Below are 22,399 nucleotides of genomic sequence, written 5' to 3' on the forward strand. Positions count from 1 at the left end.
TATTTACAAACTCGTTTATTAGTTACATAAAACCTTATAAAACTATGGAATAGATGTAATAAATGTGGGCTGATAATATCCATCGGGTCCGAGAGCATGTCGTTGCGATAGATGAATTTCACTCAACTCCATAACACCAAATTCGTAATCACCGAATTTCCTAAGTATCTCCGACCCATCGAAGGATTCTCTTCTTGAAGAACCGAGGTCATTTCTGTACTTTGAATTGAGCAATGTTACGTGTAGTTTGACATTAACTGGATCCCAGTCTTCTTTCTTCATTAAACCTAGAAAAAAAAATGTTATTTTTGCAACAAGACAGCAACGTTGGTTTTTGCTGTCAATAGTAATTTTGAGATCAGAGCAAGCAAAGAATCTACAATAGAACCACGAGCGCAGCAACTAACTTCATCTTAGAATATTGAGCGTAGCGAGGTGTTGGACATAGTTACTTTTCACCTAGGTAACAATTACAACATCAAAGTTAGTAATTCGCCGTTACATCTAAAAGTAACGCCACATTAAAAAGTTTCGTATTCATTTTATGATAATTCAACGAATTACATAAATTACTACACAGTGAGGAAAATCAGTTCTACGTCTTTGAACAGCAAAGTACACTTGATTGCGCAGTTGAGGTGAAATTAAATTATGTACCTAATATATGTAATATATTTTAGCCAAGCGCAAGTCAACCGCTTGGTTGACACCTGTAATGTTGTAATTGTTGCCTAGGTGAAAGTGTTTATAAATCCTGAGGAAGCTTTTTATATGTATATATTTACCTTCTCGGCTGAAGTAAGCTACCACTTCATTAGCTAACTGTTGGAGGACATCAGACGTAGAGTCGAATTCCTCAACATTAGCGTAGAGAACATTAATGTCTTTAGGGTCATCATTCATATAGGACAAACCTTTTACTCTAATTTTTAGAGGCAAGTGTCCTTGAAGAAGTGGCCTGAAAGATAGGTATGTTGTTCATTTAGGTTGTAATCCATTCATAAATTCATCTCAAAAGTAACTCTATTTGTCAGGGCTAAGATGGACGGCTCTTTATCATTTGTCACCATGCCTGTCACGTTCTAACGTATGTAAGTGCGAAAGTGACAGGCATAGTGACAAGTGATAAAAATGCGACCGTGCTACAGCCTATGGGCGTTTTTTAAATATTGAATTGAAAACCTGATTCTTACAAATCCGGACATTCGTGGGCTCATTCTAATCAGAACCATCGGCGTTTTCCATCCTACTATTAAAAACACGACCATCCCAAAATGTCCGTTCAATTAAGTCACGTTTTAGTGTGAATAAAAATTTTAAGTAATACAAATTTTTGGGGCCTTGTTTAGCATCTGGATTGAATATGCTAGTGATTTTGGGTGAGTTGAAGGAACCCAATAACACCAAGGTATGTTAGAAGATCTTCAATATTTTTTATTAGAAAAATCTCAGCTACCGTTTTGTGATATGAAATTTAGCTTAACCTTGAAAGACCCAAGCCAGTTTTTGCGCTTTTGAACTTTCTTTTATTTTTATAAATGTTCAAAGCTCATATTTCATTTGTGATTGTACAAGTACACAGGGACATACGAGGATAAAAATGATTAAGCCGTAGCGACACTAGCACCTAAAGTAAGGTAAGCACGTAGAATTCCGTATATAGAGCCGCCATTTCCTATATCTATCGCACGCGTATATTTATATTGCTGCCCCTCTCACACGTCAGCATTAACCACCGGCACCATGGGCGAGCCAGCAATATAATTAGTAATTACGCACGTGCGATAGATGACGAAATTCTTCCGCCTTTTCATTCAGGTGCAGCCTATACTACTTAATATAGTGTAAATGCGAATCCATTTCCATTTAGGGCCTCCGCTAGCTGACGCAGACGCCCGCCGCGTAGGTGAAATCCGCCGCACGCGTCCGCTTCAGTTAGCATCGCTCATACTATTTTTCGTCAACCCGCTCGTCCGCTCCGTGCACCCGCGCCAGCTAGCGGAGGCCCTTAATCCCACGCATGAGGAGCTGTGGACACAGGTTAGTGCTTTGGGATTAACTACGAATGCGGAGTAATTTTGAAAATGGCAAATGGGTACTAAACTAGAAGCATCTTAGTGAGAGTAAAAGAGAAAGATCCCCACAATTTGCGAATTTCGGCTTTCGCGGTAGGCCCTCAGTATGCAAAATGCCTTGAGGGCCTACCGCGAACCACGTTTGACGTGTTGCCTCCCTGTCACATTGACTTACGAATTTACAAGTGCGAAAGAGAGGCAACACATCGAACGTGGATCGCCGTAGGCCCTCTGGTACGCGTTGCAATAGCGCAAAGTTTTGCTATAGTATAAAGCACTTCTGGTTTGATTTATACATGCCGTTTTCAAAATTATCCCGCTTTTGACGTTGCACCCCAATGCACCTTATTAATATATACTGTGCGCAAAATTTGGATTTTATTAAATGTTAAAGCCTAAAATGAAACTAACATCACAACTTTCTCCTTGGCATCCGTGAGAACTTTGGAAGCAAAAGTCCTCTCCTCACTGTCCATCAAGCACATAACTCCCATTGTTAAATGAACTTTGTTAGGCTGGATAAAGATGGACTCTTCTATCCCGCGACTTTGGCACTCGCGGAGAACAAGTTCCTGAAAAAACAAATACTGATGTTGTTAAATAAAATATTCACAGTGTAAATGCCACTGCCTTTTGACCGTAAAGCTTAGTTAGTAATTAGTCAATTGGCGAGTATTTTAGTTAACTAAAATCGGTCAACTGACCAAAAATCGTTCGCACTACAGACGAGCGAGTTACAAGTGAGTAGGAAGTGTTTTAAAATGAGGTTTTCGCGAGGGGCTACAGTATGGGGTTCTTCAGAAAAGGAGTGTACAGGTTTTTAAAGGGTCGGCAACGCGCCTGTAATACCTCTGGTGTTGCAGGCGCCCATAGGCTACGGTGACTGCTTACCATCAGGCGGGCCGTAAGCTTGTTTGCCACCGTCGTGGTATTAAAAAAAAAAGTTTGGTGGGGAAAGGCTCACTCGCCAGAAATATATAGAATAAAATGGATCCACTCCACTAAAACACTGACTTGTGTACGTATTGGACTAAATTGTTGGTGTTCAGACACATTTAGCAACTAAAATACTCGCTAATCGACTAAATTACTAACGCAGTACAAACTAGACTTTAAAGACGACAACTGATGTGCGCGGTAACTTCGTGCATTCCGACAAGGTTCACGGTTCACGATGACGCACCTCACATGATAGGTATGGCGTTCGAAGGGTAAACATGTAGTTGCTGTTTTCTGATTTTTTTTTTGTCTCACTACACCCACATTATAATATTTCTGATTTTTCCCTGAGGTTAACTGGTATAGATCGTGTCATTCACGAAGACGCGTGCCTTGACTAGTAATGTCATGTTATTAAAGGTTAGATTTGACAAATCTGCACGTCATCGTTAATGACACGTACAGTCAGCATCAAAAGTAGCGGATCAAACAAAGCTTCAAAAGTATCTATCATTCTGTAACAGCTTAGCAGTAAGTGATGGTTCCATATGTAGATCAATTAACACTGTAAAATATATACTATTAAACATGAATTTTAGAGATTTATCCGAATTTGGAAAAGTTATCTGGAATGTCAGATACTTTTGGCGCATTGTTTCATCCGCTACTATTGATGCTGACTGTACTATAGAAAAAACTTAACTTAAGAAATTAAGTCTGTATTTTTTACTTGTTTAAATTAAGCGGTAAAGTTTTAATAAGTACAAAATTCACATGCATATGTACTTCTATGAAATAATCCCTTAAATTCCACAGGCTCGATATCAACTATTCAAAAATGTATTACTGGAAACGGTTACATACATAACAAGTTACAACACAAAGCATAGGCGAGTTTTGTAAAAATAGACCTGGGAATTTTAAGACCAAGTTAAGATGTTGCATACAATCAAGTTATTTACAACCCCTTAACGCATGTCGTAAAAAATATTTTGTTTGAATTTGAACTTTAATAGCTGTCAATAGGGTTGAATATTATAACTGCCATATATGGGGTAAAGATAATAATGATAATGATTCATTGGTAAATAATACATTTACATATAAAGGGAAAGGGTTAAGACAAATCAATGGTGGCCGAATATGGTGGCCACTCTTATAAATTAAATAAACTATTAATTATGTGCTGATGCAGCCAATTTTAAAATTGTTTTCATAGTAATGGCACACGAGTAAGAAACGAGATCTAATTAAAGATAATATCATAACTGGTGAATAACCAGGGGGCCTACCGCGAAAACCGAAATTCGCAAATTGCGGGGATCTTTCTCTTTTACTCTTAGTATGACGTAGTTAGTGACAGAGGAAAATGCCCGCAATTGACGAATTTCGATTTTCCCGATAACCGCCCAGGACTACCTTAAATTGTATAAAGCTGTTAACAATATCAGGCTTATTCATGGGTATTGATATGAAATGAGTAGGCTTCTGTTTCATTCGGGATGACAACACTATCATATTAATTCGCCGTCTGGCAGTCTTCACACTCTGAAACAAAAAGTACAAACTATAAAAAAACATAAAGTATAAAGTAATGTGTATGTAAAATTTATGTTCTTGATTAGGTACTGGTGATATAAATTCTATTATTACCTAACATAATTTATAGTAGTTAGTCATTAAATTAAATTATGGCCAGAAACAAAAAGCAATTAACAGAAAATTGATATATAATATATGTATTTATTATTTAACAAAATTATGAAATCATTTGTAACATATCACTGCTTTTTAATATTTTAAACTTATTTTGTTTTAAAACCTTACAGTAGCGCTAGGTCCAAGAATAGTGATATCTCCATCTTTGCCTTGTCTTGGTATTTTGATTTCTGTCTTAGTCTCATGTTCAATTCTGCTTTTTGTATATCCTTTCCTCCCAATTATTGAACCAAGGTAATGTCTGTGAATAAGATACAATGGAAAATTTAATACACCTATTGGTTACATAAATGTGTCGTCCACAATGATGCGCAGGTTTGTCAAATCTAACCTTCAATAACATGACAGTACGAGTCAAGGCATGCATCGTCATTAATAACACGATCTATACAGTGAGTTTTAAATAGCTATTTCTACTGCAGTTGGCTCTTTCCACTCAAAAGTGTGCCGTCCCCTGATCTAGGCCAATCTAATCACATTGACAATTTTAGTATATCAATGAAATTAGACTTACCTATAATAACACTTATAAGATGATCTTAAGGGCCACCCCACACTAGCCTCTTTTGAGCGTCGGTGTCCAGTTGGCGCTATGGAAAATGATGTTGCTGTGCAGTTGGATCCATGTTACGTCAAGCAGCAGCCATAGAGTTGACTAGATGCCGACACTTGGGAGATGCTAGTGTGGGGTGAATCTAATACTTACTTAGAAACATGGAAACTTGTACTATATCTAGAATCATCAAGCTCCACTACTTCCATATTGTCATCTTCATCATTCTCATCACTGTCCTTGTAAATAGTATCTGAAATTCAGAAAAAGGCAGTTATTTACTTAGTTTATTTAATGTATGTATGTCAACAGGCAAGGTACTTGGAGGCTTAACTATGCTGAACTCCATGACTGTCAGCAAAACAGTTCAACTGGTATCCAGATTTCCAACTAGACATCACGGGTTTGAACCTCACTCATATCAATGAGTATCTTCAAACTCACATCTGAACTGAAAATCATTTGATACATACCAGCTGCATTTTGGTGAAGGAAAGCTTTGCAAGAAATTGACCTAATTAAAAGTTCATGTAGCAGTTGCTGTCATGATTGTGAAAACTAGTACCTACACAAATTCTTGGGGATAGATTGCCGAGCAACGCTGCCATACTGAGCTGTGACAAAACAGCAGAAAGAGTACTAGGGGATAAGATAAATTATCCTAAATTAATAAAAATAAATTCATCACAAACAAGACAAAACAAAAATCAAATTTGAAGAAACAGAAACTAGATTTGAAGCTACAGTATCACGTCAATCAATTAATCAATACGTTTATTTGTAAACACAGGTACATAATAGGTCTTATAATTATGTCATAGAATAGAATCCCTCTATTTACGCCTAGGTTTAACAATGTAATTTTGTCCCTTATTTAGAAATGGTCTAAGACCGTAAGTTTTATTACCGTTCTCATATAAATCATGTTCTTGAAAGGTATTTATATCAACAAATGTATCAGTGTTTCTGTAACACCTTCCATCTATCCACACCAGCTCCGGTTTTAGAACATTATAAGACATTTTATTTATTTCGTATATTGTGGACACCTGTACTTTTGGTCGGCACAAAAGAAGACTTTCTTAAAGTATAAGATATATGTATGTTTATCTTATTTATACCAACCAATACAATGTCTGATTTTTCAATTTTCAATGTAGTCAGTCATTTGTCAGAAGTGTCTGTCAAATCAAATTGACATATATGTAGTGTTTGCGTTCAGAAATTAGAATTTTAAATGAATGATACACAAAAACTTGCACACGGTACTTGTAGCTAGCTGGAGAAAAGTCCTTGGCTGGAGAAGTTATACTTGCACACGTCATGTAACCACTTGTAACAATAGGGTTGTTTCCAATTTTTTGAAACGCTTGTATTACGTTCTATATTAACTAAAAGTTGCCCTAAAATTCAACTTTTATACTAAAAACCCTTCCAGGGCCCAATGTCCAAAGGTCAAAACGTCCAAGGAGTCAATATGTCCAAGGCTCAAAACATCCAAGGAGTCAATATTTCCAAGGAGTCAACACGTCCAAAGGTCAAACCGTCCAAAGAGTAAATTTGCCCAAGGAGTTAAAACGTCCAAAGAGTCAATATGCCCAAGTGTCAAAATGTCCAAAGAGTCAATATGCCCAAGTGCCAATATGGCCTAAGGGTCAATATGTCCAAGAAGTCAAGATGTCCAAGGGTCAAAACATCCAAGTAATCAATATGTCTAAGGAGTCACAATTTCTAAAGAGTCAATATGTCCAAGGAGTCAACAAGTCCAATTAGTAAATATATCCAAGTGCCAAAATGTCAAAGGGTCAAAACGTCCACGGAATCAATATGTCCACCTTCGTGGGTTAACCCACAGAATAGCTATAGTTTTTTTTTTCAAATTTTAGACCCAGAAGTTTCGGAATTAAAGGGTCGTTTTTGCCTATTTTCTTGAATAACTTCGAAGCTAATTAAGCCAATTTTTGAAATTTTCATAATAAGACAAGACAAGACAAGACAAGACAAAGCATTTATTGCAATCATATTAAGTACACAAAAATTACATAATATGTACCCTGCAAGGGCGCAGCAGTCTTATAACTAAATAACAATCTAGTACAAAGATTTAGAGACAATTATTTGAGATCACAGGCAGTACTTAAGAGCTAAGTTACCTACTCATAGCATAGGTATTAATTTAACGTTCCATTATCAAAAAACTCCTGCAGCGTATAGAAAGATTTGTCTTTTAGATGTGTGTTAAGTGCTTTATTGAATAATTTTGAATTTTCTATTTCTTTTATTGACTGCGGAAGTTTATTAAAGATTTTTATGCACATCATGTGTGGTCCGGAGTGAAATATTTTTAAGGTAGAAGTGGGCAAGGAAAGGAAGTTATTTTGGCGGAGATTTAATGGTTTTGCATGACGGTCTTTTGCTTGTAGGAAGAAAGAGCTGTGTAATTTGACAAAAGTGCAAACTTCAAAAATATATAAGGAGGTAAGTGTTAATATTTTCAGGTTTTTAAAATGTGGCCGACAACTTTCCCTTGGTTTTATGTTCGCTAAAATTCGGATGCATTTTTTTTGTAGAATAAATAAGTTATTGGCATTCGTACTATTACCCCAAAGGAGTATGCCATAGCGGAGTATGGAATGGGCGTAGGCATAATAGGCGGAAGTGGCAGTTTTTAAGTCTGTTGTTTTTTTTAATTCTAATAAGGCATATGAAAATCTGGATAGTTTATTGCTTACTTTCTGTATGTGGTCTTTCCAATTAATGTTTGTGTCGATGGTTAATCCTAACAAGGGAAATGTATCAGTTTGTTCCAGTTTAATGTTGTTGTATGAGAAATCTATATTTAACGGTTGTCTTTGGTGTGGTCTGAATTGCATTAATTTTGTTTTGCTGAAATTCAATTGTAGGTTATGTTCGGTTAGCCAAGAATCTATTTCAGTCAGGATATGGGTGAGGCTAGAATTAAGATTATTATTATTTATGCACGGAAATACTACTGAGATATCATCTGCAAATAAAATACTAGGTGTATTGATGGAGTAGGGCAAATCGTTGATGTATATAAGGAACAGTAAGCAACCTAATACACTACCTTGTGGAATGGACTGAGTAACATTTACTCTATTTGAATGTATGCGTGAAATTATTCCTGTGTGGTTGTTATGGTGCTCTATTTCTACAAATTGCACTCGATTTTTGAGGTAAGAGTCAAACCATTTATGTACAAACCCTCTTACCCCAATACCGTACAATTTCTTCAACAGAACATCATATGATACCCTATCGTAGGCCTTGCTCATATCCAATAATACGCCTATAGCATATTGTTTATTATTTATTATGTTTAATATTTTATTGATATAATTATAAACTGCCAAAGTTGTGGAATGGTTTTTTCTAAATCCGTTTTGGTTTTCGTTAAATATGGAGTATTTTTCACAAAATGTGTAGAGTCGTTTTGACATAGCGGTTTCTATGATTTTGGAAAAGGTTGGTAAAAGAGCTATGGGGCGGTAGTTATTACAGTCAGTTTGTTTGCCTTTTTTGTGAATAGGTTTTATGATGGATAGTTTAAGCGAGTCTGGAACTATGCCTTCGAAGAAAGATTGATTTATTAGGAAGGCTAAGGGTGCGGACAGTTCGTCTGCACACTTTTTTATAAGGACAGGCGGGAGTTCATCATGTCCAAAGCTACTCTTATTTTTCAGGTTTCGTATAATATGACGAATTTCTATTTCAGTGACTGGTTGTAGGTAGAACGAATTTGGAGTGGGGTTGAGCACAGGGCGTCCGGCTGCGTTACGCACGCAGGGTCCATCACCTGCTCCTACCGATACGAAAAAATTGTTAAAGTAGTTTGCTATGATACTGGGGTCATCTGTTATACTGTTGTTAATGTTTAGTTTAATATTTATTCTGTTCTTTTTCGGAAGTTTATTAGTCCGTTTCTTTATCATATGCCACATGGTTTTGGTGATGTTATTAGAGTTCTTAATTTTATTAATATAATCCAGCTTTTTAGATTTTTTTACAGTATTTTTCAGCAGTTTTTCATAATGTTTGTAGTGTTCATGTAAAATAGGATTATTTGTTTTGGTGATCAGTATTTTTAAGAGACGTTTGTGTTTACAGGAAGTTTTTATACCTGTAGTTAACCAGGACTTTTTATTCAATTGTTTTTTTATTTTAACTTGCGTTTTAGGGATACAAGTATCTAGATTTTTTTGTATAGTAGCTGTGAAGGAGTAAAAGTTTTCATTGATGTTATTATTGCTGTCAATAATAGTACTCCAGTTAATTTTAGATAAATAAGACTTGAAAGCACTAATATTGTTCTCTGTAAATTTCCTTTTATTAGTAAACCAAACTTTGCGATCTTGGTTATTGGTGTTGTTAGGTATGGTATATATAACGCCTTTATGGTCTGAGAAACCGTATTCATAGACAGAAACAACATTATTTTTATTATGAAAATTGGTAAAAAGTAAGTCTATACATGTTGAGCTTGTATCTGTAATTCGTGTGGGCTCGTTTACTAATTGCTGGAAGTTATAACTAATCAAGAGGTTGATTAGTGAGATTGAAAGAGCAGATTTTTCTAAAACGTTCACATTGAAGTCACCACCTATGACAACGTTTTTGGTAACGTCTTTTGTAACTATAATCTGCAAGAGGTTTTCGAGTTTTTCATAAAATATGTTTGGATTTCTTTGGCTGTTTGGCCAATATATAACTACAATTAACATATTTAAGTGTAGAATTTCAGTGGCACAAACTTCGAAAACAAATTCTATGGATAAGTCGCTTATGTCTTTACGTTCGATAAAAGGTATGTTATTTTTAAGGAACACACACACACCGCCACCTCCGTGGATGCTCCTATTAAACTTGGAAGTTACTTGGTACTCTTCTAGCTGTAATAAATCTAGTTTTGCTGCTGTAATCCAGGTTTCTGAAAGGCAGATGGCTTGTATATGTTTATCTTCTTGAGTAACTGATTCTATTAAGTGGCGTTTATTGTTCAAACTGCGAATATTTTGAAAAATAATCTTAAACTCACTTAAATTTACGAAAATTATGATTATGAGGACGAGTTCGGAGATTGTGAGAGTGTTTTCGCTGGTCTTGTGAATGTGTAGTATTCTGTTCAATTGTGTTATTCTGCTCATTATTTTCATTATTTTCATTATTCTGTTCGGTTACGTTTCCGTTATGGTTGTTAGTCGATTCTTGTGATGGGTTTCTTAATGCTACTGTGGTTTTGTTGTTGGAGTGTCCTTCATGTATCTTACCATCTATTAACAGGATGTTATCTTTAAATATAGCATGATGTCCGTTTCTCCGTGCATCAAGAAGTACTTCTCTAATTCTTCTTTTTTCTTGCAAGGATTTATCATCTAAAAATTCCGATATTCCTAAGCCAGTGTTTTTGAAAAAGTGGCCATTTTGAATCAGGTGTTTTGCCATCTTTTTGCTCAACAGTTCAACTACTATTGGTCTTTTTGGTCCTTTTCTGCCAATTCGTTTTAAGTCTTCTATATAACCGGCGATATTGACATTTAAAATGTCTTGAAAGATGTGGATAACGCGGTCATACAGGTTGTGCTCAGTTTCCCAATAGTGCTCAATCAAACCAAAGATAATAATTTTTTTGCAATTTTCAGTAGAGGCCATAGTTTGCAAGTGTTCTGTCTGTTTCCATTCATTGGGATATTTAATTTTTTCCTGAACTTCTTTTAGTTCTTTTTGTATCTGCTGATTTTGCGCATTCAAGTTACATATCTGGTTATTCATTCTATCTATCTCATCTTTCAGGTTTTTTTGTTCTGTGGAAAAGATATTACTGTTTTGTGTTATATCTAATTTCATTTGGGATATTTCAGTGGTAATTTCCGACATTATTGCCATTTTTATTTCCGAAACCAGTGCAATTTTATAATGGTCCAGTTTTCTATCAAGAAGTTTCTCAAATTGTTCTATACATATCACATTATTTCCTGGAGAGAGCATTCCTTGTGGAACAGTACCGCTAAGATTTAGCGATTCGTCCGGTAAAGTATCACCTAATACACTTACTTCGGAGGTATATGACTCATCAAGTTTTGTATTGCACTCGTTCTTCTTATTAGGGCCAAGTGCGGCATTGACAGGATGATTCTTTGTATGTATATATGTAGATAGCTTTTTCAAGCAATCAGGACATTTCCAGTTAGATCGACGCTTTTGATCTGGCGCGTAGAATGATTTGTATCTCTCGAATGACATATTGATACAATTTAGGTCGTATTCTTCGTAACATTTACAACAACGCAAATGTAGTTTTTTAAGCAGTGGCTTTTTGCAGTGCGCACACTTCACTGAGGATCCCGGCGACATTTTTTTTAAAAGGGCTTGTAATTTATAGTAATAGAAAGCAAAGTTCACCAGAGTTCACGTCACGGGCTACGGCGATTCCTGGAAATCGCGCACGGTTATAGCAAGGAATCCGCGCGCATCTTCGCGGTCGGAAGGGCCTAAGTGCGGCAATTTTTGAAGCCGCTTACGCGTTTTCTTGTGGTAGGTATATGAATTTGCAATCCGTTCGAATCTTTTGGCTATTTTTGTTATTTATAGTTTTTCACTGCTTTTTATCAAACTCACTATTACTAAAACTAAATCACTGTGTTATATGGAACATATTGATACCAGTTTCAATTTACAAAGCTCACTTTTAACCCTTTAACGCGTTTTCTTGTGGTAGGTATATGAATTTGCAATCCGTTCGAATCTTTTGGCTATTTTTGTTATTTATAGTTTTTCACTGCTTTTTATCAAACTCACTATTACTAAAACTAAATCACTGTGTTATATGGAACATATTGATACCAGTTTCAATTTACAAAGCTCACTTTTAACTAAGCCCTTTCATTTGACATATAACACGATATACTTTGCAAAACTTTTGTTTTTAATTTTCTCGTTAACCCCCAAAAGTGGCCCTTATGTTTGAGATTTATTTATTTAAGTTTACATGTCCGTCTTTGGGTCACTTTACATATGTGTACCAAATTTCAACCAAATTGGTCCAGTAGTTTTGGAGCAAATAGGCTGTGACATACGGACAGACAGACGCACGAGTGATCCTATAAGGGTTCCGTTTTTTCCTTTTGAAGGACGGAACCCTAAAAACAGACAGGATGCGAAAAAAAAGTTATTAAAAAAAATTTTTTTTTTTAGTTGGGAATGTGGCCAAACAGGGAATGTGGATGAAACGGAAATGTGAACCAAGTGAACCTATTGGATTTTTAACTTAAACATATTGGCTCGTTGGACATTTTGGCCTCTAGACATATTGAGACCTTGGGCATATTAACTCCTTTGGACATGTTGACTCCTTAGACGTTTTGACTCCTTGGATGTTTTGACCCTTGGACATTTTGTCACCTTGGATGTTTTGACCCTTAGACCTGTTGACTCTTCGGACGTTTTGACCCTTGGACATTTTGACACCTTGGACATATTGACTCCTTGGATGTTTTGACCCTTGGACCTGTTTACTCCTTTGACGTTTTGACCCTTGGACATTTTGACACCTTGGGTATATTGACTCCTTGGACGTTTTGACCTTTGGATGTGTTGACTCCTTGGACATATTGACTCCTTGGACGTTTTGACCCTTGGACATATTGACTCCTTGGACGTTTTGGCCTTTGGACATAGTGCCCTGGAAGGCTAAAAACGGCTTTAATTTGTTAAATTAACAAAATATATTTTGACGGATGCTTTCGCGTCCAAAACGCTCTTTGAAAATTGTGTGACGTCACAGTTTACGGTTTGACACAATAACTACATACACACGTAGAAGATACGAACTGTCAACAGACATTTGTCATTTGTTGTTTATCGCCTAACTGTCAACAGTGTCAATCCGAGAGTTGTGACGTCATCAGAATCTTCAATGACGTTTCGAGTTTGGTCACGTGACGTGTGCCAAAAGATATTTTAATATTTATTGGGATACAATTCTGCCCTAAGATTTGTAGAAGGAAACAACCCTATTGTAACACTAGCACATATCAATGTACTTGCGCATGTTATAATATTATAGTTAATCGTGTCGCTTTACACTTTGTTGTCTCTTGTTATTTATTTTACATACTAAGGAAAGAGATAACAATAAATATATATATGAAGAAGCGTGTGGATTTAGTGGCTCGAAGACGATTTATGCCACTGGTCCAGAAGCAAGTAAAGCCACGAGCTAATCTAACCTGTTCAATTAAAATACAAAAAAGAATGAGTTGAGGTGTTATTAAAGAACGGGTTCCCATTTGTCCTCGCCCCACGTGACTGTTGCCATACATGAAGTGGGGACAGATGGGAATGATTCTTATGAATGCAACTGTTCCCATCTGTGCTCGGCGGGGACAAATAGGAATATACCAAACGCGCATGTGACACCATGCGTCTAGGGAATACTGAAATCGCTTACTATAACTTGACTAGTGAGTCGTGTCACCAGTCGTGACCTATATATTTATTCAATATAATATGTATACCTAATAAAAGTAGCCAGATTTATTCTAAAAACAGTAATTTAATGATACAGACGGGCACAGCGTAAATGACGTAACAAATCTAGTTCTGGCGAGTTTTACTGCGCTACTAATGTATATTTATTATTTAACAAGTCTCAAGTCAGTGTGATAAGATAAACCGATTTGTAACCAGCGTATCTGGTTGGATATGAGTTATAAATGTTTAATATCTTCTCTGAAACGTACTTACGAATTTATATTTCTGTGTTAATCACCTATTTAATTATTACTACATCGATTAAGTTGTGACGGTGTAATTATATAAATAGCCAAAAATGTATCATAACTATGAATATCAATACGCTGCAATACAAAATAGGGAAAATGGTAAGTCTATTTATCACAGATAATCATAATTTTTGTTATGTTACTAAATGGTTCACTGTAAAGGTTTCCCCCTTATTCACCTTATTCATAAAACTTTACGGACTCTGCAGCAGGCTCGGCCGAATTTCATCTTCCGAAACAAACGGAGTTTCGTTCTCATTTTAAAACGGCCTTTAATTAATATATACATCTTGTTTTTAATGAATTTCGTTAACTTCGGGGTATGGGTAAGTACGTCTAAGGAAACTAAATGGCATAGTTAATTAAAAAAATATATATATTTTAATTTTAGTTATATTTTTTATTTTTAATAAATAAATTGTTGCATATAGCGTTGCATGTAGGCAATGGAAAAATATTATTGGTAAACAGATTTTGCATGCAAGTGATATTTGTCCAACCAAAATTATGGTAGAAAAAAGGCTATTTTATTTTATTTTTATTATAGCGTTGTTGTAACCGGGCATTACATTTAACTCAATCAAACATCGAACGTCCGAGATGGTACTTAGACTTACCTTACATTTAGTAGCAAATGTATAAACTCGTACTAAACACTACTCAATATGTAAACAGGCTCTAAGACAAGTGTACACGCTCGTAAAGGCCTTATCAGATAGACATAAATAATTGATTATCTCCGAAATGGAGTAAATTAGAATACCGATGTCTTTGGCAAAGTTACTTAATTTAAGCTCAGAAATACACCCTTGAAATTAACGGAAATAAAAAACACGGTGTATAGCTCTAGCTTATAAAATAAAGGGAATAGAGCAAAAACAAGTTTTGTATGATATTTTTGTATTTGCTGTATTCTTTTAACTGTGGTATCTGAAGCTATATAAAATAATTACAGGCATAGGTATACTTATCCTATTGTCAGTGCCGGATTAACCATTAAGCAAAATAAGCACTTGCTTAGGGCACCACGTCTAGGGGGGCACCAAAATCGTAGGAAAAAAAACGCACAGGCTGCATCAGTATCGCAGTCGTAGTGTACTTAGTACTTATGTACACGAAACTTTTTGGTATGTGTGTACCCATCTAATAACGAAGGGTCGTATGAGAGTCAGGAAACGTAAGCACATCTCCAACCTTACGCGGAGGCCCTCGAAGATCATGGTCAAAAAATCGTCGGGCTTGTGGCCAACCGATTTTCTCGACGTAGATTACCGATTTTGTAGCGAATTTTGCTCTCTTGCACACCAGATGTGTCGACCAGGCCGAGTTTCTGCAGAGCCGCGATTCTGCGACCTAATTGTCAAAGTGTTATAAAGGGCCCCGCGAAGGCCGAAAACCAAAAGTAGGCCGACCAGTAGGAGAACCGTGATTACATAGGTTCGATTTAAACCACTCTTCTGCAGTTCGGCGTTAAGTCTTATGCGACGCTAGGCCTTCTATTTTATGCAAACAGCCTTACTTTCACTTGGCCATGGATCCAAATCCAAGTCTTCTCTCGCAGCTGGGCCTTCTGCTTTGCTCACACCTCGCCGTTGGTTGTGTATGATAACGCGCCGCGATCGGACGCTCCGGATGTCCAGCCATTCTTACCTCGTCATTGGTCAAAAGCCTGGCTTTCTTCCAGTTCGACCTTTGGCCTATCCGTAAGCGCCGATCGAACGCTCCGCGCGTTCAGCCTTATGGAAAGCTCAACCTTTGCTTTTAAAAACACTGATTTAAAGTTTCACGATTCCGGCCAATCAAATTAGATCGAAAAATAATAGTAAATAATAATTAATTCCCAGCAAACTGGAAATTGTTTTAATACTTTCATTTGGTCTTAAATGCGTGTAATCCGAGTTTGCTCCATCCCAAGAGGTGCATCTTTTGGGATCCTTAGGAGATATTTTTTTTCCTTTGGATTGCCAAACCATAGCACTTTGTGGATCAGACACTGGTAAGGCGTTTTCGGATTATTACATGATTTTACCAAAAATAAAAAATGTCTCTATAAAAAATGTTTTTTTTTTTAACATTTTAAATACGACGAATACATATTAAGGTATCTTCAATCAATCAATAAATTTTATTGCAAGAACATAGTTAAATTACATTTCGGATCCTCAGATATCAATTTTAGTCATAATTAGAACAATTTTTCCAACGGACGTATCGTTTTCGATTTACAAGCAAAAAACTGAAAAAGAGGAAACATTTATGCACACCTCCTGGGATGGAGCAAACTCGGATTACACGCATTTTTAGGACCAAATTCGAAAAAATCTAATTTTATTGGCCTAATTGTGACACATTATTATTTAAGAAAACGGGACTTAATCGCGTTTGATTAAGTTCCAAAATTACCTCCAACGTCAAAGTAATGATGTCGACTTTACCCAGTCTTCTCCGAGACCATGGGGACAACGCCGTCCTTGAAACGTCAGGTCAGGTCAATAATTTGCTATTTAAGACATGGCTAAGCCCCTACTGAAGGCCTTGCCCTCACATGAATGAGCTTCGCAAGAAAGCTCTAGAGGTTGCAAAACCCTGTGCGGAGTACGGCCTATCTTACGTCTTCGCTTACACTTCGATATTGGTTGGCTTGGCTTCCGGCCTTATGCGAAACACGGTCTTCGAATTTACTTACACTTGACCTTACCTACTTTTACATTACTGCTGCAGTACTGTCAATTTGATACAATGATGTGACGGTGTTGTAGGTAGTTCTATAACAAGGTATATCTACCCGTTATTATTTTAATAAACCAGTTGTCATCTGAGCTCGGTGTTTGATTTACTACATGGTGGCAGCGGTGAAAAATAAATAGTTTTTGTGCAGTTATTGGAGTTTATTGGTGTAAGAATTATAAGTTATTGTGTTTGTGCTAAAGTGTACTGCAAATGGAACATGCGAGACCGCCTCCCGAGCTCAACACCGACGGGAGCCCCGTCAGCCGGGCTGACGCGTGGCAATGTTGGAAGATGCAATTCAATTTATTTCTTAAGGCATCTGGAGTGGTTAAAGAAGACTCCGCGACTCAGGCCAGTTTGCTTATCAACTTAATTGGACCCGAGGGGTTCAATGCATATCAAACATTCGAGTTCAACAAAGAAAGTGATCGCGATGATATAAAAATCCTTCAAGAAAAGTTCGATGGATATTTTGGTCTGAAACCGAACATAACTTTAGCGAGATACAAATTTTTTACTCGCAGCCAAGAAGATGGAGAAACTATAAGCCAATACGTAACGGCACTTAGGTTATTAACAAAAAACTGTGCATTTTCCTCATTGGAACAGGATTTGATTCGCGACCGTATCGTCTGCGGCATAAGTAGCACTATCGTGAGAGACCGACTGCTTCGTACGGAGGATTTGACACTCGATAAGGCGATAAAAATTTGCCAAGCGGATGAGATATCGAGTGACGGTTCCCGGAGACTAGACGCACTCAAAATAAACGCGGGTCCCTCGCAAGTGGACGCCGTGCAGCTCCGTGGCGGCAGGGCTAGCCGCGGGGCCCGAGGCGGCGGGCGCTGGAGGCCGAGCCGCGGCGCCTGGGGCGCCCGGCCCGGGGGCAGCGGCGCGGCGCCGCCGGCTCGCCAGCGCGCCCCGTGTCCGGGGTGCGGCCAGACCTGTGACCCCGGCAAGTGTCCGGCTAATGGAGTGCAGTGTTTCATGTGTCAGGGCTATGGGCATTTTGCGCGAATGTGTGTGAGTAAATCGGTAAATAATAAAAAGGTGTATGACATTGCGGTTTGTGACGATGAATCGGGTAATGAGTACGAGTCGTTTTATGTACCGGTGATTGCTAATGTTTCGTCAGTGAGTTCGTCATCAAAGGACTGGTATGAGACACTAAGAAGTGAGTATGGCAAGGAAAATTTTAAACTTGACAGTGGTGCCGATATAAATATGTTATCTTATCACAGGTATTTGCAATTAGGTTGTGACCCAAAACTGATTGTAGACGAACCGAGCACGAGATTGTTTTCTTATTCTCGCGATGTTATTCCTATTAAAGGTGTTTCTATTATGGATTGGTATTATAAAAACCGGGCTTATAAACTAAAATTTGCAATAGCTGATGACGAGCATTCTGAAAGCGTACTGGGGCGTGACAGTTGTACCGAGTTAGGGTTAATTAAACGTGTCCATTCTGTAGATTTATCTAAATATAGTAATTTATTTGAAGGGCTAGGCTGTCTTCCAGGGCTGTACCACATAGTGGTGGATGAGACTATTCAGCCGGTTATTAGTGCCACTCGGAAGGTACCGATAGGTCTACATGATAAATTGCGGCAAGAGCTAGATAGAATGGCACAGTTAGGAGTTATTCGTAAAGTTAGTCATCCCACGCGATGGGTAAATGCGTTAGTTATCGTGGCTAAGAAAAATGGGTCACTTCGTATCTGCCTTGATCCCCGCCCGCTCAACTGCGCCGTGCAACGCGCTCACTTCCAACTGCCGACTATCAATGAAATAGCTGCTAAGCTTCACGGGGCCCGGTACTTTTCAGTTTTAGATGCTAGTTCGGGGTTTTGGGCTATACAATTGGATGAAGAGAGTGCCGACTTATGCACGTTTGGCACGCCATTTGGCAGATACCAGTATCTTCGCTTGCCATATGGAATTAATTGTGCTTCGGAAGTATTTCATGCTAAGATTAAACAGCTGTTAGAAAATTTAGATGGAGTCGACTCGTTCATTGACGATATTATTTGTTGGGGCCGCACGAAGGAAGAACATGACGAAAGGTTAAATAAATTATTAAAAAGGGCAATGGAAATAAATTTGAAATTTAATAAGGATAAATGTAAGTTACGTGTAGAGGAAGTAACGTACTTAGGACACGTATTCAATAAAAACGGTATGAGACCCGATCCCGAGAAGATTAGGGCCATAAAAGATATGCCCACGCCTGAGGATAAAAAATCGCTTGAGCGATTTTTAGGTGCAATTAATTTTTTGTCTAAATTTATCCCCAATTATTCGGAACATACTTTTCCATTAACTAGATTGCTTAAAAAAGAATCCGTATGGTGTTGGGATTCCGTGCACGACGCGGCATTTGCTAAATTAAAAGATTTGGTGTGTAATGCGCCAGTGTTGACGCTGTTTGACGCGTCGCAGCCTGTAGTGATTTCGGTAGACGCGAGCTCGGTGGCGCTGGGCGCCACGGTCCTCCAGGGCGGGCGGCCTGTCGAGTACGCGTCGCGCACGCTCACCGACACACAAATGAGGTATGCGCAAATAGAAAAAGAGATGCTGGCGATTGTGTTCGCGTGTGAGAAGTACCATCAGTACATTTATGGTCAAAAGAATGTTATTGTAGAAACTGACCATAAACCATTAGAAAGTATTTTCAAAAAAGCATTAGACACTATCCCAGTACGCTTACAGAGAATGTTGTTACGTTTGCAGGGTTATGACTTAAAAGTTAGCTATAAACCTGGTAAATATATGTATATACCCGATACCTTATCGCGCGCGCCTCTTCCAGATTTATATGATGACTCAATAAGTAGATGTGTTGTGTACCAAGTGAATCAATTACTGGACAGCGTACAGATGTCACAATCTAAACTCAAACTCATAAGGGAGGAAACTGTAAAAGATGAAGCCTTGTGTCAGTTAAAAGAATATATAAATAAGGGTTGGCCACAGTACAAACGTGATGTTATTGAAAAATTGAAATGTTATTGGTCATATAAAGACGAGTTACAAATAATTACAGACATAATTTTTAAAAATAAGCTTATTCTAATCCCTGCTGCGTTAAGAGAACAAATGCTAAAAATCATTCATGACGGTCATCAGGGCATTGACCGCTGCAAGAGCCGCGCGCGAGAGGTATTGTTCTGGCCTGGCATCACACGCGACATTGAGTTGTATGTGCGGCGCTGTGAGGCCTGCCAAGAGTGCCAGAATGCTCCCGCTAGGGAACCTATGTTGCCAGTACCTATTCCAGAATTGCCGTGGTGTAAAGTAGGAATGGATATATTTGAGTATCGAAAGCAGTACTTTCTGATTATGGTTGATTATTTCTCGGGATATGTTGAGGTGGCTCAGTTGAAAAACATGACATCATTATCTGTAATTAGTGTTATGAAAGAGAATTTTGCTAGATACGGGATACCGCAAACAATAATCACAGATAACGCTACCACATTTACAAGTCGGGATTTTAATCGGTTCAAAAGTCAATGGGGATTTGAGCACATAACATCTTCCCCCCACTACGCTCAATCTAACGGAAAGAGCGAAAGAGCCGTTCAAAGTATAAAAAAGATTTTAACAAAATCAATAAATAGTGGTACGGATTTCTATTTAGATTTGTTAAGTTACAGAAATACGCCACGTGGAAACATAGGTTCCCCCGCGCAATTGTTGATGGGTCGAAGGTTGAATTGCAGGTTGCCTGTTCATCATAGTTTGTTAGAACCGGTTAATATGAATTTGCGTTGTCATAAGGCACTAACTAAGCAACAAAATAAAACAAAAACAAACTATGACAAACGTTGTAGGCATCTTGCAAAATTAAATGTTGGCGATGACGTAATAATAATGGACCACACTAGTATGACTAATAAAATGAGAGGGAAAATTGTAAAAACGTGTAGTACTCCCCGGTCATACATAATAAAAAATCGGAGAGGTATGGAATACCGTCGTAATCGCAGACATTTAATTAAGTGCGAGCCGGTTGCGCCACCGCCACCGACCACGCAACCCCCGGGACAGGGTTCGAGTCCGCTCGATGTAAAGTGTGCGCCTGTTGTCGAGCAGGCTCCAAACCCGTGTACGAGCCTTACTACCCAAACTACTCAGCCCAACGAGCCCACACTGACTCGTAACAGAGCTCGCAAAATGGGTATTGATATCAATGCTTTGTTTTAAGTATACCAATTTACTTGTACTCATTTCAAAAACTTATTATTATTCTCTCATCTCTTTTGTTCGTTTTTCTTTTCTCTTTTGAAACAAAGAGGAGAGGAATGATTAGGTATAAATGAGTTATTCTTCTCAAGTTTACTTTAGTTTTATATACGTAAGTTTAGTATGCATGCTTATTATTTTTAAGGGAAAGATGTTGTAGGTAGTTCTATAACAAGGTATATCTACCCGTTATTATTTTAATAAACCAGTTGTCATCTGAGCTCGGTGTTTGATTTACTACAGACGGTTTGAAAATTCCATTCTCAGCAGTACTGCGGCAATAACCGTCACTCAATTTACTGAGAAAATTCAATGTTATCTTGATGAGGGGGCACCATGGTCTAGAAATGCTTAGGGCATCAAAATATCTTAATCCGGCACTGCCTATTGTAAGTACAAAGTTTCAGAGCACTACGTTTGTATGGAAAACCGAGCTTGCTGCGGACTTGTAGATTATGTTTTATCCCTTTCTTACAAATACATAAGTCAAAATGGCAAGCGCTGCAGTTGGCATCGATTTTGATAGCCCAGCATGTGCAAGTATTGAGTAAACGTCATAATTTCATGGAAGTTTGACGTCTTGGTCTGACTACTATACATGTGACTGGAATTTATAAACAAAAGATATCGAAAGCATAGTCTTTCCCATCACGGAACAATGGTGTTCCGGACCTTTGGGAAGCGCGCGCGGAGCCGAAGCCAACACGTAGAGCCCTTTTGACACACCGAGCGGATACTGCCCTTGTCCATGTCATGGGAATGGGACGCACGCAGACGCAGCACCCGCCAGGGTCTAAGGACTATTGGGAGTTAATTGAATCTAAAATAAACTTAGCCATTGGGTGAAAGCGATGAACTAAACTATGGGATATGACACCAGACGAACTAATTATTAAAATGGCAGGTTTATAATTTTACTCCCGGCAGACGGTGACTCGCCCTGACAAAAAGCAACATCTAAGATGGCTCAAGGGCAACTTCGGTGTGAGAGCTGAGAGGTGTCACTGGACTTTAAACATAAGCCAACTCGCCTCTTATGTTTCCATATCTACCCTCGAGAACGCAGCTCTTGCGACTCCACTCTGGACGGCCAGCTAAGGCAAGCCAGAGGCAGATAATCTTATTCCACCCACCCACCTTCCGAATTCCAGTGAAAGAACTCCCAAGCAACACTCAACACACAACAGCTCACCACAAGCTGCCCTGCGTTAAGTTTATAATAATGTTAAAATAAGACATTTTTTACCAGTAATAAGATATATACAAATAAAAATAATGCGTTGCTATATCTGAAACGAAAATATTTTATTTAATCTGTGTTTCTATCATTACTA

At 37.9% G+C, this 22,399-nt stretch overlaps 2 protein-coding genes across 4 annotated transcripts in view; one reads left to right on the top strand and one right to left on the bottom strand.

Moving 5' to 3' along the window:
• Positions 1-22,399, bottom strand: part of LOC133517852 (activating signal cointegrator 1 complex subunit 1-like) — a 23,581-nt gene continuing 1,182 nt past the window's right edge. Inside the window, exons 1-7 of one of the 3 annotated variants that reach the window (XM_061851306.1) lie at positions 6,412-6,494; positions 5,440-5,539; positions 4,842-4,974; positions 4,434-4,562; positions 2,487-2,647; positions 786-958; positions 1-287 (exon numbers count right to left, since the gene is read on the bottom strand). In XM_061851306.1, coding sequence (XP_061707290.1) covers positions 43-287; positions 786-958; positions 2,487-2,647; positions 4,434-4,562; positions 4,842-4,974; positions 5,440-5,495 — 897 coding nt within the window. In that variant the 5' untranslated portion in view covers positions 5,496-5,539; positions 6,412-6,494 and the 3' untranslated portion in view covers positions 1-42. The other 2 variants (XM_061851305.1, XM_061851307.1) reach the window with 2 other exon arrangements.
• The window catches only part of LOC133517851 (uncharacterized), a 15,376-nt gene continuing 6,393 nt past the window's right edge, over positions 13,417-22,399 (top strand). Inside the window, exon 1 of the mRNA XM_061851302.1 lies at positions 13,417-14,186. Coding sequence (XP_061707286.1) covers positions 14,135-14,186 — 52 coding nt within the window. The 5' untranslated portion in view covers positions 13,417-14,134. The remainder of the gene's footprint in view (positions 14,187-22,399) is intronic.

The sequence above is a fragment of the Cydia pomonella genome, chromosome 5 (assembly GCF_033807575.1).
Source record: "Cydia pomonella isolate Wapato2018A chromosome 5, ilCydPomo1, whole genome shotgun sequence".
NCBI classification, from domain to species: domain Eukaryota; kingdom Metazoa; phylum Arthropoda; class Insecta; order Lepidoptera; family Tortricidae; genus Cydia; species Cydia pomonella.